The 15,284-nt window shown below is 40.7% G+C and overlaps 1 protein-coding gene across 6 annotated transcripts in view; it reads right to left on the bottom strand.

Moving 5' to 3' along the window:
* The window catches only part of BRD9 (bromodomain containing 9), a 56,877-nt gene that overhangs the window by 11,255 nt on the left and 30,338 nt on the right, over nt 1-15,284 (bottom strand). For all 6 annotated transcript variants that reach the window (XM_038388943.2, XM_038388944.2, XM_038388945.2 and 3 more), the window contains exons 10-12: nt 12,043-12,138; nt 7,031-7,163; nt 5,921-6,032 (exon numbers count right to left, since the gene is read on the bottom strand). In XM_038388943.2, the coding sequence (XP_038244871.1) occupies nt 5,921-6,032; nt 7,031-7,163; nt 12,043-12,138 (341 nt within the window). The remainder of the gene's footprint in view (nt 1-5,920; nt 6,033-7,030; nt 7,164-12,042; nt 12,139-15,284) is intronic.

The raw sequence follows: 15,284 nt of genomic DNA, 5'->3' as shown, positions 1-15,284 counted from the left end.
GAGATTCTGTTTTCCCATATGCATTACAAATTGGGCCCTCTTTAGTTTGTTTTAAGGTTTAGTTAGTAAGAGACAGGATTCTGTATTGTGTCTATATTAAGTAGATTAGAGGAACATTGAGGGCCTGGATCTCAATGTAAATTGTCTTGGTTATTGGTTATAAAACTTAGCAAGGTTTAATTTGCAATGCCTTTTTGCTCGACATAAAATACTACTGTTTTTATTCTCAAAGTGTCTGTAAAAGACTGTTTGGTCTCTGTAAAAAAGACTGGGTGAATGAGGAATGCATGCATCAGGAAAAGATAAGGTGTGAAGACCATTGTTAACCAGAAGGTCAAGAAAGGAGGAACCAAGACACTTATTGAGATTTGTTGATGCCAAAGAACCATCAACGTGCATCCATGATTGAGGAAGGGCAGATTGATGACCCTGAGGTGGAAGCTGACACCCCTAAAGACAAAATTGATTAAATTGAAACCAGGAAAGGATGAGCCTCTCATAGGTGTTTTCGGAATGCTGACGACAAGAGATACACCACTTAAGGAGTAACTGGTCACAAATTGACAGCAAAATCCATAGACTTCAACAGAGATAAAAAAAGACTATAAGAACAGGGTGCTTGGCCATGGGACTTCGCGTTCGTCTTGCCACACTCCAGGAGCATCGGATAGTGACCAACACAGCCCTGCTCCCCTCTGCGACCAATCTGGCTGGCCACTAGATTGATCTAGACTCTGGACTGGTAACTATAAACATCACCCGGCAGGACTCTGTCTGTCTGTGTGATTGAAAAACATATTCTAACTGTTGTATTCTCAACAAACGCGGTGTGCTGCCTTCTTCCCTATAAAGATCCCATGTGCTTCTTATAAGTATAACAAGACTGAGGCCCCAACAAAAGCATAACAGAGAAACAGGAGCTGGTTGTCCTAAGGGTTTCTTTCACTCTACTCCTGGGGGAAACTTTTTTGTTTCTGTATTGTTACAGACATACTTACTGACAAGCATTTTGAAATTGATCATCAAAACAACTGAAACCAGGGTGGATAAAAATCAATTTTTTTTTAAAATAAAAAAAGTAGGATTCTTTTTTATATTTAAATCAGATTTTTTTGATAAAATGCTTTTTGAAGAAAAAAGCAATCTAAAGGTTGTTTTAATTAAGATACATTATAGCTCAAAGATATCCCATCATTGAAGAGGGATTATAAATTCTAATTCTATAGTATGAGACAATATATTAACGTAATGTTTAAGAAATGTTTTTTAAATGGAGTTCCAATAGGATTAGGAACCCAATCTTATGGGGTTCCAGGGGCTTCTATATAAATTATTTAGGTTAATCTTGCTATCTATCCAATGGGACTCGGTGCTCAGTCTAGAAGATACCATCAGAGATGCTTAGTTTTGCAGTTTTCAAACTGTGGATTTGTGTCTCCAGAGAGAACATGTTTGTTAACAGCAAAAATGTTTTAAAATAAATAAATAAACATATGGAGGTGAGAAACAAGACCTCAACCCTACTGTCCCTCTGCAAATTTGGGTACACACAGAGTCAATCCCTTACCTCTCTCTGAAAGTCCAAAGTTTCAAAAAGTTCAATGAATAGAAGATTGTTGGGGACAGAATAGATCTGGATAACAAGAAGTCTGGAGATAAATGTGAGAAGGAAGGGACAGGCAGTTGAAACAAAAATGAAACTTGTTTCAGCAGCATATTCCAGAAGTCTTTCCGAGTGTAGCATTCATTGATTTGAGATCTACTATACCATTCTCTCACTAGAATGGAAAACCAATAATGGCAGCAGGTCGTAAAAGAGATCCAGTTTGGGAATATTTTAATGAAGTTCCTCTACCTGTGGGTAAGACAGGCATGCTTGCAAAATGCAAACAGTGCAACAAAGAAATGCAAGGCCTGGTTACCCAAATGAAACAACATCATCATGAGAAGTGTTCCTTCTCAGGAGGAAGCTGCGTTGAAGATGATGAAAAGAACATGTCTGAACATACAGGATCTTCAGGTTGGTAAACTTTTATTTCATACTTTTTTCTTAAAGATTGCCTGTCTTCCTTCTTGACTATTCTTGAATTCTCATGTTTGAGCAAAAACTATAGTTATTCTATAGTACTATCATTTTAGATGCAGTTGTGATAAAAAAATAAATAGCTGAAATAGGCAGATCTTCCTTTTACAATTTCACCTTTGAAGTAGTACCGAGTGTCAGGGAATGCAATGAGTAATACTAAATGAGCAGTGTGGTAAAAATAATTAAAAATAACTGCATTGACTTATTTTGTATAGGAGAATCCCATCCTCAACATACAGGATTCTGAAAACTCTGAAACTATAGAAAATGATGATTATCTTGAAGGTGGATAGTTATCTGCCAATGATAGTGTTTCAGTCACATCATGTATGCCACACAGCCACAATCTATCACCTGTAGCAAAAAAAAAAATCTCCATCATCCAGAAACCACCAAAAGGGAAGTTTATAATAAGAACCAGCAAATTACACAAAGAGGTAATTGATGAAAAAAAACTGCCCGGTTTGTTTATGCAACTTACTCTCCTTTCCGTATGATTGAGAACCCACGCTTCATTAACATGGTTCAGTCATTAAGACCAGGATACAGTTCATCCAACAGAGCAGACGTCGCAGGCAAATTGCTGGATAAAGCGTACGAAAGAGAAATTGAGCAGTGTGCAAAAGGTTTAGAGGGTAAAATTTTTAACCCGAGTCTTGATGGGTGGAGGAGTGTCCACAATGATCTTGTTGTACGTGCTTGTGCTGTGTGTGTGCGCATTTCCTGATGTATCAATTGTTGCTGTAAGGAAGACAGCAGAAGAAGGGAATGTCTTCCTCACAGAAACAATTGATACATCAGGAAATGCACACACACAGCAGAATACTTCCAAGTAGCAGCAGGAGAAGCTCTAACAAACTGAAAAAAATTTCAAATATCTATTACGCAGCTTGGTCACAGAAAATGCTGCAAATGTATCTAAGATGTGAAGAAATTTAGGAGAGAGAGAGAGAGAGTCCCAAGCTAACCACATATGGTTACAGTGCTCATTTGGTGTACCTCCTAGCCAAAGACTTCAGTGTTCCAGAAAGAAAGGCTAATGTTGTTGAAATTGCAAAATACTTCCGCAACAACCACTTGGCAGCAGCTGCTCTGAAAAAAGTGGAAGGAACCAAGCTAACTCTCCCACAAGACGTGCGATGGAACTCAAAAGTGGACTGTGCTGAGCACTATAGCAAGAACTGGCCTAATCTGATGACAGTTTGTGAACAAAATGGTGAAAAAACAGATGGCACTGTCACAGCCAAAGTTCTCAACGCTGGGCTTAAGAGAAATGTTGAACACATGCCGAGTACCCTGAAACCTATTTCTGTAGCCTTGAACAAAATGCAGGGAAATAGCTGTTTTATTGCCGACGCTGTTGAAATTTGGAAGGAACTGAGTGAGATCTTAAAATGAGAAATATGCAACGACAGAGTTAAATTACAAGCATTACAAAAACAAATGGGACAAGCACTATCTCCAGCTCATTTTCTGCAAATATTCTCAATACTCGATACCAGGGTCAAACCTTAACTGCTGAAGAGGAGTTGGCTATGACATGGACATCCAGCAATCATTCCTTCATAATGCCAACTACAATAAAAACTTCAGAGCTAAGGGTGAACCATTCAAGAAATATATATTGCCTGATGATGTTTCAAAGAAAGTCACACCAGTGAACTGATGCAAGTTACTTAAAACACTTGGATTCAGAGACTGTTCAAGTGATAATCTCACATTTAACAGCAGTAGCTTCTTTTGCCGGTGTAGGAAGAATATTTTCTACCTTTGGATTAATTCATTCCAAATGGAGAAATTGTTTGGGACCTGAAAAAGCAGGAAAGCTTGTTTTTCTTTTCCAGATTATGAACAAACAGGAAAACGAAGGTAAAGACGACTGAGTTAGCCATAGAAACCAATATTTTACATTTTTCATAGTGACCTGTGTTGACCTGACAGTCGATTTTTTTTTAAAATATTTCATTTAAATGTTTAATTAAAGACAATTTTCACAAAAAGACTGAATGTAAAAAACTTGAATGTTTAACTAAATTCAAAAATTCATATGCTTGTTTTGTTAAAATATTATATGTTTGCTGTTGAAGAAAAAAAATCCAGAATACATAATGTTGTTTTAGTTAAATAAAAATTTAAATATCTGTCTGGTGATATTCTCTTTCTAATACGGCATGGCAAGAAAATCCTCCAAATATTAATGATTAACCTGTTGAATTGGAGATAGTATACCTCCCAATGACTTCATAAGTATCTGCTTCAATTACCTTTGGTAAATTAAATAATCAAACAATCATTCATTTTCTGATATAGCTGTAAAACTTATTTTGAAAACTTTTCAGATTAATCACTTTAAAAACATACAGTGTGTACCTTCTAAAAATAAAAGATAAATCTCTGAGTTGTGAAGAATATGTATTAAGGTTATAACAACCAACAAGAATGCACTTTTATGTAGAAATCCATGATTAAATCGAGTCTTCCTGACTAGTGATTTAAACCAAATCCACCCTGATTGAAACTGATGTGATTTAGTGTTATTTTTGATATGCAATATCAAATATTTTAATATATTTTTATTATAATATTTAATATTATAATATGCAATTTTTAAAAATACTGTGCACATAATTTGTAGTGCAGAATTCCCCCAGGAGTAGGCAATATATACTATAGAGAAAAACAATGCTCAAATGAGCACAAAAGGGGAAGGAGGGGAAGGGAGAGGAGGAGAGGAGAGGAGAGGAGAGAGAGATTTAGAAAGATCCATCGATTCATCCATCGATCAGTCGAACAAGGGAAGCATCAAAATCACTGCACTGGCTTTTCAAGCCACACCTCTCTCTTTCAGTAGAGGGTCTCACACTTTATTACTTCTGTAGGCCAAATTCATTGCACATACTAGGGGCTCCTTACATTCCTCCATTCCCCCTGCCCCACCCTGCAAAAAAGCTCCCTGTGTGCTACCCTCCCAGCTCCCTCTATTTCAGGGACTTTGTCTGCCCGCCACATACACACACCCCTCCTCATGCCAGGAGGCTCTGTGTGCCCCCACATGCCAGGGTTCCCCATTTATCCCCATGCCAGGGGCTCTGTATGATCCCCCACTTCCCTGTTCTCATTTTCACTAAAAATCAACAGGGTTCTGCCCACGGATACCCAGAATGTTGTGTGAAATTTTGCAATTGATTAGATGCTGTGTTCCAGAGTTAGTACTTTACAGACCAATGAAGAAGTGCTCACTTTGTTTGGTCAATAACCTCAGATCCTATGCTAGGAGTAAGAGAGGAGGATTTCAATAAAGGCTGCTTGCTGGAAACATCTGTGCTTGCACACTAAAGATGTGCCTCTCTTAGATCACTGCATCCAAATGGGCAATTCTTGAAAGCAGAGTGGTTTTTAGAGTGTAGGTAACAGGAAACAGTTTTGCAATTCCCTGTTAGACTGTTTTCTCATGGCTGTGTGACTGTTACTTCCTATTAATGTTATATGCACACAAAGGAAGAAGTGATCTCCAAATATGGTGAATTTGGAAGACAGCTGAAGTTTCTTTAGACATTTCATGTTGCTTAAAAATGAACATTGTAACCCTGGTAATACAGGGCCCAGGATTAACATGGTAATTTGTTTTCCAAATAGATCCTTATACTGTTTTAACACTATGAATAACTAATTTTTCCACAAAATATTATGCGTTTAAAACGGCTAAAAAATTTCCTGATAAATTAGAAGCCTTATAATGATACTCAGAAGTGAATGTTTAGGGATGAGAATAGGACCATTCTTATGCTGATTAAACTGTTTGATTAACTTCACTTCTGCATAACCAGGACCTACCTGCTTTAGCTGATAAATGGTTTTGGAATGATCACCACCAGTAATCTGATCCAGAAGATCATCCACTATTTTCTTACTGTAACTTCCAGAATCTTTCACAAATTCCTGTAAGCTAAAGGAAATGAAGATAACGAATATTTAATCAGAAACTCAAAATGGTTGCATTTACTAAGCTGAAGCTTGTGGCTTTTAAAAGGATTGTTTAATAAAAAGTAGCAGTTTCCCTCTCCAGAAAGGGTTGGCTTTGCCACTGCTTCCCACGCAGACCATACAAACTTGAAATAAGAGTTTATCAAAGATAAAGAAAATTATAGTTTGCTGTAACAGCATCAGAAACCTGATCAGGTCTGAGAGTAACATGCAAGATCTACATATTTTACATTTGGCTTCATTAAAGAACTATGCAAAACTGACTCAGAAAAAAATATAGAAAATATGTTCTGTGTACTTTTCTAGTAATAGAAAAAGAAAGAACAGTGATATTTATTTAATGAATTATACCAACACTTTGTAAGATCACATGTACTACCACAGAATACATATGCCAGGCATTATTGACACCATGGGCTCAGAAATTTTGCCATGATCTCTGGATGTTAGACGCTTTTCCCCAGATACACAGGATTTACCAACCTTTAGTACAAACTGTTAGAACTTTAAATATTTGTTCACTGAAAAATAATTTCTAGACCCCATTATTTTTGTCACAGAATTACCTGTCAGTTTGACCCTGTAAAGCCTTTTATTTCAGTACCCAAACTAGCAAACTTTAACAATCTTTATCAATTTACATCTTCAAAATGTGGTCAACCCTTAAGTAAACAGGCCTTCTAACAGCCCTGTAATGTAGGTTGATAATACCACCACTTTAAACTTGGGAAAATTTAGGCAGAGAGGTTTGCTCAAAGTTGCACAGTAAGCCAGTTTCAGAGCAGTTATCAGAAATCCAAGAGTTCTGAGCTCCTACTTCTATGAATTAGTCTGCATTGCCTTTCTGTAATTTGCTGTGAAAAAGCAATATGGAATATTATCTCTGTAAATCCAAGGAAAAATCTCTTCTCTCAAAGGAAATAAGACAGGCTTAGATTTCCCTGTTAAAGAAATGCTTACCTTAAGGCACACTGTATCCCAGTTTCATCACCATATGCTGAATATAGCAGTTCCATTTCATCTGATTTCAGATCATGAAAGATAGAGTTGTTTTGCATTGAAAGTGCTGTACTAGCACTTGTAAGAAATGTGACTAGAATGAAAAAAAAAGGAGAAAGAAAAAAAGTTATCTTGAGCGTAAAAGCTCATCTGGAAAGAAAATAAGTCCTGTTTCTTTCCTGAAGAAGATATAGAATGTTACACTGGTCCAAGGTCCCGTTCTTTTATATTGAGTCCTGACCTAGATCAACGCCAAAAGGGCAGTGCAAGACCACAGAACCTGTGTGACTATTTTAAAGTTTGATTTTTATGAACCACTGGGAAATCACGATTATGCTGCTAGAAAGCAGGACATTTCTTACTATCTACGGGGATAAAACATTTATATTTAGGACTGGCCATTCACAAAATATACCACCTTAAAACCACACATTCTGTTGATCACCTTGCTTTCTTTTGCTAATTTAATTCCAATATGATTTAGCTGAAACCAGTGTTTTTATTTGACAACCACAACTTCAATTCCAGACTCCAGCAACAAAACAAAATATTATGAGGCGTTAGTTGCCAAATCATGGCAGACCGAAAACTATTGACAGGTTTTACAAAATTAACTTAAACACTGAACCACCCCCACTTCCACACAGATTTAATAAAGTGACACTTACACGTTGAATCCAATCTCCTATGATCTGCTGGGGCTAAACATTTTGGCAGACCACTACACATTTTTTCAGCATCAGTACATCAGAGTACTGAATACCTCTCTACAGGTTGGTGAAACGCTGTGATGACTGCTAGGTGGACCCTGGGAGAGCTCAGGGACAACCCCAATTTTTTAAGGGTCAGAGCATATTCCAGAATACATGGAAGAGTTGCTGACACTGGAGAGATCTGTTAGAACATGCACCAAATCTGAAGCTGGACTACTTCCACAGATGAGTACGTCATGTGGAGGACTTTCTACTGTGTAATAGAACTTCTTGTACTTCCCTTGAGCATGAGCTTTCTAGGTGCTGGAAACATGCGGGAGACATGCTTTGATGCAGAGAATCCCCTAGTTGGGATGTATGGTTTGTCCTTTGTCCTGTGAGAGGTGGTGAGGAATGGTCAGAAGGAAGATCAGCAGGCACATTGTGAGCTGTGTCAGGTAAGGGTACCAAGTCTGCCTTGGCCATGTAAGTGCAAATCAGGATTATGTGAGCTCTGTCCCGCTTTACCTTTAGCGGGACCTTCAACAGAAGAGGAAACAGAGGAAAGGCATAAAAACGGTCCTTGTCCTAGGGGAAAAGAAGTGCCCAGAGAGAGTGCTCTCCCATCTTGTTCTTGTAAATGCTGATCAGGTCTGTGGATGGTATGCCCCACCATATGAACAAGTCGTGAAGTACTGACAGGTGCATCTCCCGCTCATGGTTGTGTGGGAATTTGCAGCTGAGCTTGTCCTGTATCAAGTTCTCTGTACCCAGGAGATAAGCGGCGGACAAGGTGATGTTATGAGAGATGCACCAGTTCCATAGCTTCATTGCTTCTGTGCATAGAGAGGGCAACTTGGTCCCTCCGTGGCAGTTAATGTAGTACATATAGGCTATATTGTCTGTTAGGATTTTCATATGTAATCCTGTAATATCTGCGGAAGGAAATGGGCACTGGCATTCCAGACCACTCTCAACTCGAGGAGGTGGATGTGTAGGGATATCTCTCAGCAGATGACCATCTGCCTTGTGTCATGAGGCTGTTTAAATGTGAGCCCCATTCTATGATCGATGCGTCAGGAGTAAGCAGCAACGATGGGACGCCTGCGAGAAGGGAATCCCCTTTGCAAGCATTGGCTGGGTTCTTCCATTAGTCCAGGAAGTTTTTGATCCTGGTAGGTAATGACAGGGGTTTGTCCAGACTGTCTCTTTTCGGTCTTTAAAACAAACTGAACCATAGTTGTGGGCATCACATGTAGAGTCTGGTGAGTGGTATCTCAGCTTTGCTCACTGCCATATGCCACAGGAGTTGGAGGCAAGAGTCTGGATGGTACTTGAAGACTGCATTTAGCTATGAGTAAGACCAGGGATAGGAACCTGTCTTGAGGTAGGAAGGCTTTGGCCTGTAGTATGTCTAGGTTGGCCTTGAGGGTTGACCTGAAGGCCTAGTTCTGTGAACAAGTGTATCGTGGCATCAGTGGCTCGATGAGCCTCCTGGAGCGCCCGGGCTCTTAGGAGACAATTGTCCAGGTAGATCATTATCTCGTGTGAGTGTAGATAAGCAGCTACCACAAAGAGAACTTTGGAAAATACTTTTGGGGTTAATGAAAGTACGAAGGGAAGGACTCTCTAATGGTCATGTCCCAGAGTAAATCTGAGAAATCATCTGAGTTCTGGTAGTATTGAAATATGAGAAAGTAGGTGTCCTGTAGGTCGAGGGCCAAAAACCAGTCTCTCTGTTCCAACGATGGAATGATAACCAGTAAAACAACAATCTTGAATTTCTGAGCCTTGACAAACTTGTTAGAGCTCTGAGGGCCAGAAGAGGTCTCCAACCTCCCTTCCTTTGGGTATTAGTAAGTAACAAGAGAAGAACCGCTTGCCTCGTATATAGAAGTAATTTCATACCATAGTAGACTCTCGTGAGAAGGGTCCCTGAAGAGGGACAGGGAAGGGTATTGTGGAGGGGGTAGAAAGGTGAAGTGGATGGAGTATCCAGATAGGATAATCTCTAGGATCCATCTGTCCAATATTGTGTGTTCCCAGGCACTGTGGAATGCTGCCAAATGGGTGCAAGGTCACAGACGGTAGTGTGGAGAGGTGTTGCAGCACCACAACCTGCCTGTCAAAAGTGATGTTTAGGGGCAGGGGGTTGGATGAAGATTGAGAATGAGAAGGTTGACATGTAGTAAATTTTCCCTTTTTCCTTTGGGGCTCATAGTGGCGCTGTGATGGGAATTGAGACAAATAGGGCCTCTGCTGGGACTGGGGGCTAAAACATCTCTTTTGCCCCAGTGTGTAGATTCCCAGTGACCTGAGGGTGGCCCTGGAATCCTTCAAGATGTGAAGAAAGGAGTCAGTCTTCTCAGCGAAGAATTTCACACCCTCAAAGGGGATGTCCTCCACTGTCGTCTGCACCTCCTTTGGGAATCCCAACAGGTTGAGCCATGACACCAGTCTCATCACCACAGCCATGGAGATGGATCTGGCAGCTACGCTGGTGGTATCAAGGGCTGACTGCAACCATGTTTGTGTCACCAGTTTTCCCTCCTGAATGATGGCCTTAAAAGGATTCCTGAGAACTCTCCAGCAACTTGTCAATAAAGTCATGTAATTTATTGTAATCCGTGTAGTTGTACTTTGTCCCGAGCGTCTGGTAACTGGCAACATGAAATTGTAAGGTAGATGAGGAATACGCCTTCCTATCAAAGAGATCGAGGTGCTTCCAGTCTCTGTCATAGGGCAGGAATGGCCAACGTGTGGCTCTGGAGCCACATGCAGCTCTTCATAAGTTAATATGCGGCTCCTTGTACAGAAACCGACTCCGGGGCTAGAGCTACAAGCACCAACTTTCCAATGTGCCGGGGGGAGCTTGCTGCTCCTGGCTCTGCCATAGGCCCTGCCCCCATTCCACCCCTTCCCGCCCCCTCCCCTGAGCCTGCTGTGCCCTTGCTCCTCTGCCTCCCCTCCCAGAGCCTCCTGCACACCACAAAACTGCTGATCTGGAGGTGCAGGGAGGGAGGGGGAGGCGCTGATCGGCGGGGCTGATGTGGGGCTGCTGTATACTGATTACTGTGGCACTTTGGCAATGTACATTGGTAAATTCTGGCTCCTTCTCAGGCTCAGATTGGCCACTCCTATCATAGGGTGTTGCCCTGGAATAATGACAGCCATGACAGTTTAGAGCATCTACCACGATGGAACTGGATGGTGGGTAGGAGAAAAAATAACTGATTCCTTTGTGGGGACATAATATTTGTTTGCCCTCTTGTACGCTGGGGCTACTGATGCTGGGGTTTGCCACATCGTTTTAGCTGGGTCTAAGATCGCTTCGTTGATTGGGAGGACAATTTTCAAGTAGGGTTAAGAGTGGAGGACGTTGATGAGCTGGTGGTGCACATCTTTGACCTGACCTCCTCCAATGGTATGTGGAGGGTATCCACTACGCTTATCAGCTCCTGAAACGGGCAGAAATCGTCTGCCATGGATGGTGGTGAAAAAATGACCTCTTCATCCAGGGAAGAGGAAGATACGGCTTCAAGTGTTCTCATCCGGTGTGTCCTCTTCTTGCTCCTCTGTTTCTCGAGGCACTAAGGCCTGTGATGCTGTGAATGAGGGAGCGTGCCTGGAGGGTTGTCAGGTGATGCTTGACGCTTGCGAGTCAAGCTGTTGTGCCAACCAGGGGTCCCAGTATGGCCATTGTGGTGGCATATGGCCTGGTGGAGGTGCCCATGGGTGACCATACCAAGACAGTGGTGGTGCCATCTGCTGGTACATTCCCGGACACTGTTGATCGTGGGTCCCATACGGAGCTCGAGAGGAGTACTGTTAAACTGCATCTGGCTCACTATCTGATCCCTCACTTGATAGTGAACAGGTATGACATGATTGCAGGGATATATCCTGTGCTACCAAAGTTCTCTGATCAGCAGTGCAGACACACCTATAGTGGACCACACACAGGGACATTACTTGAAGAAAAAATTTTTTAACCCCACGAAAGCATCCAAATGTATGCAGCTTCAGAAACAGATTTCTATTGCAGAGGTTACAGTCAACTGAACAATAATGAAATCAACATAGCATTTTAATACGGCTATTTTCATTAAGTTTGCTTTTAGTTTTGATAAACATGCAGTTGAAAATGCAAATACTATAATTTCTAAAAATAGCTAACTGTACCAGAAATTTGGAGACAGAAATAATCTGGAATTAGTGCTTGATCAAACTATAGAAAGCAAATTACATTAAAGTTAAGCTATTTTCTTTCTACACATTTACCTTTGTTTCTTCGTTCATCTTTAAAGCCCAGTGTAGTGAAGCCAGGTAATAATTTGCTTGACAGAGAACTCAGATCCACTGGGTGAGTTTCTTCCTCTATAATAATTTGATTAAATAAAAAAAAAAAAAGATTATACATTTAACTATTTTTTCAAAATACCTTAGTATAAATTTTGTATATTCCTACTTATGGAATTAAGGTTAAATAATCTTATTGAGCATTTGGACACTTGTCACGTAAAACATAATATTAAATGATATGCATGAAGTACAGCCATGACAATCCAAGTTCTTGTTCTAATTTTCAAATACATTCAATTCACTATAGCTAAATTTTAATATTTCAGCCAGAAGTTTTTTTTGTTTTGTTTTGTTTTTTTTTTTAAAGTGCACATTATCATCTTAACACTTCCTCTTGCCACAAGAGCTGTAACAGCAAGGTATTACATCATGCTTCAAGCTTTGTATGCTTCCAAAAAAATAGAACCTGTAGAATCAATCATGTAAACAGTAATACGTTTATAGAGAACAAGGCTACAATGAAAAAAGAAGGTTTCAGAGTAGCAGCCGTGTTAGTCTGTATTCACAAAAAGAAACTGAGTACTTGTGGCACCTTAGAGAATAACATTTATTTGAGGATAAGCTTTCGTGAGCTACAGCTCACTTCATCGGATGCATTTGGTGGAAAATACAGAGGGGAGATTTATATACACACACAGAGAACATGAAACAATGGGTTTTTATCATGCACACTGTAAGGAGAGTGATCACTTAAGATGAGCCATCACCAGCAGCGGGGGGGGGGGGGGAAAAGCAGGAAGGGGGGAGGAGGAAAACCTTTCATGGTGACAAGCAAGGTAGGCTATTTCCAGCAGTTAACAAGAACATCTGAGGAACAGTGGGGGATGGGGGGGGGGGGGGGAGAAATACCATGGGGAAATCGTTTTACTTTGTGTAATGACTCATCCATTCCCAGTCTCTATTCAAGCCTAGAGTTAATTGTATCCAGTTTGCAAATTAATTCCAATTCAGCAGTCTCTCCTTGGAGTCTGTTTTTGAAGCTTTTTTGTTGAAGGATAGCCACCCTCAGGTCTGTAATCCAGCGACCGGAGAGATTGAAGTGTTCTCCGACTTGTTTTTGAATGTTATAATTCTTAACGTCTAGATTTGTGTCCATTTATTCTTTTACATAGAGACTGTCCAGTTTGGCCAATGTACATGGCAGAGGGGCACTGCTGGCACATGATGGCATATATCACATTGGTAGATGTGCAGGTGAACGAGCCTCTGATAGTGTGGCTGATGTGATTAGGCCCTATTATCAGAGGCTCGTTCACCTGCGCATCTACCAATGTGATATATGCCATCATGTGCCAGCAATGCCCCTCTGCCATGTACATTGGTGAAACTGGACAGTCTCTACGTAAAAGAATGAATGGACACAAATCAGACGTCAAGAATTATAACATTCAAAAACCAGTCGGAGAACACTTCAATCTCTCCGGTCGCTCGATTACAGACCTGAGGGTGGCTATCCTTCAACAAAAAAAGCTTCAAAAACAGACTCCAAGGAGAGACTGCTGAATTGGAATTAATTTGCAAACTGGATACAATTAACTTAGGCTTGAATAGAGACTGGGAATGGATGAGTCATTACACAAGGTAAAACTATTTCCCCATGGTATTTCTCCCCCCCACCCCACCCCCCACTGTTCCTCAGATGTTCTTGTTAACAGCTGGAAATAGCCTACCTTGCTTGTCACCATGAAAGGTTTTCCTCCTCCCCCCCCGCCCCGCTGCTGGTGATGGCTTATCTTAAGTGATCACTCTCCTTACAGTGTGTATGATAAACCCATTGTTTCATGTTCTCTGTGTGTGTATATAAATCTCCCCTCTGTATTTTCCACCAAATGCATCCGATGAAGTGAGCTGTAGCTCACGAAAGCTTATGCTCAAATAAATTTGTTAGTCTCTAAGGTGCCACAAGTACTCCTTTTCTTTTAATGAAAAAAGAAGAATCCTAAATTAATGTACAAATTGTAACTGTGATTATGGGGACTTTACTTTATGCTAAAGTCGTATAAAAACTGCTTCTACATCTCTTGTGCAGACTATTTTAATAAATGTGCACTGTTTCCATACTTAATGAAAAACACATTATTATATTTACAATGACCTCACTTCTCATTAAGAGATTGGGACATTTGTCTGACTTGTCAGAGATGTGCTGCCCCTTTAAGGACTAGAGATTTACCAGAGTTACCAGCTACAAGAGCTTCATACCACATCAGCATGGGTACCCTAACCCATCCTCCCCATCTATTCCAGTCACTTGGCAGGTGGATATTTATGCCCACATCTGTGCAATAAAAGCTCTCTTTTACTTTGAACAGGCTGAGCAGCACCCATCCTCCTGCCCTCAGAAGCAGTTAAAATACCAGGTTTCATCATAATCCACTGTGGGCAATTGCTAGTTGCTCCTTTTTCAAAGAGGGGGTAGAGGAGGGCTGGGCAGGAATTTTTCCCTCACCACCAGATTGGGCAAGGTGAGGTGGGTTTTTTTACCTTCCTCACAGCAGGCTGGGGGTTTAGTGGGCAAAAATCAAAAGGCTAGGCGACGCCGCCGCAAATTATGTAAGCTTGGGGCAGCAGTCCAATGCAGGTACTCCATACAGTATCGATATGGTGATCAGATAGCATGGAGTGGCAAAGGATTTAAAGGAGGTATTCTTTAAAAGAATAGAAAAGGTGGTGGGGGGAGTTCAGGACTCCTATCACTGGTATGGTAGGGAAACCCCCTACTTTATAGCCTTCCCTTAATCCTCATTTGGAGTGTAGGGGCAAGGTCCCAGCAATGGCTTGGCTGGGAACCGGGATCAGTAAGGGGCAGGGGGAGAGAGCCTGCCAGCATCCTCCTAGGTATATGTAAATGATTATGGAATTACCTGCACTGTACAATTCTATCTGCTGGGTACTCCCAGATACTTAGGAATAAAGCTACAGCCTAATTAAACCACATTCACTGTCTTCCGTCATTCCAGCACTGCTGGACAATGGCATTCTCCTTTCCAGTGTCACAAAGACGTACAATAACGTATGGTCAATATTAGATTTTATAACTCAAACTACTGTAACCAACTGTAAAACGTAGAATTTTTTGTAATAATTACAATGAGGAAAGATGAACTAAGTCACAGACTAACCAACGTAGCTATGCCATTAAACTTTTAAGTGCAGACCAG

This window comes from Dermochelys coriacea, chromosome 2 (assembly GCF_009764565.3).
Source record: "Dermochelys coriacea isolate rDerCor1 chromosome 2, rDerCor1.pri.v4, whole genome shotgun sequence".
Lineage (NCBI taxonomy): Eukaryota > Metazoa > Chordata > Testudines > Dermochelyidae > Dermochelys > Dermochelys coriacea.
The sequence above is the reverse complement of the archived record's forward strand: the minus strand, read 5'-3'. Positions and strand labels throughout refer to the sequence as shown.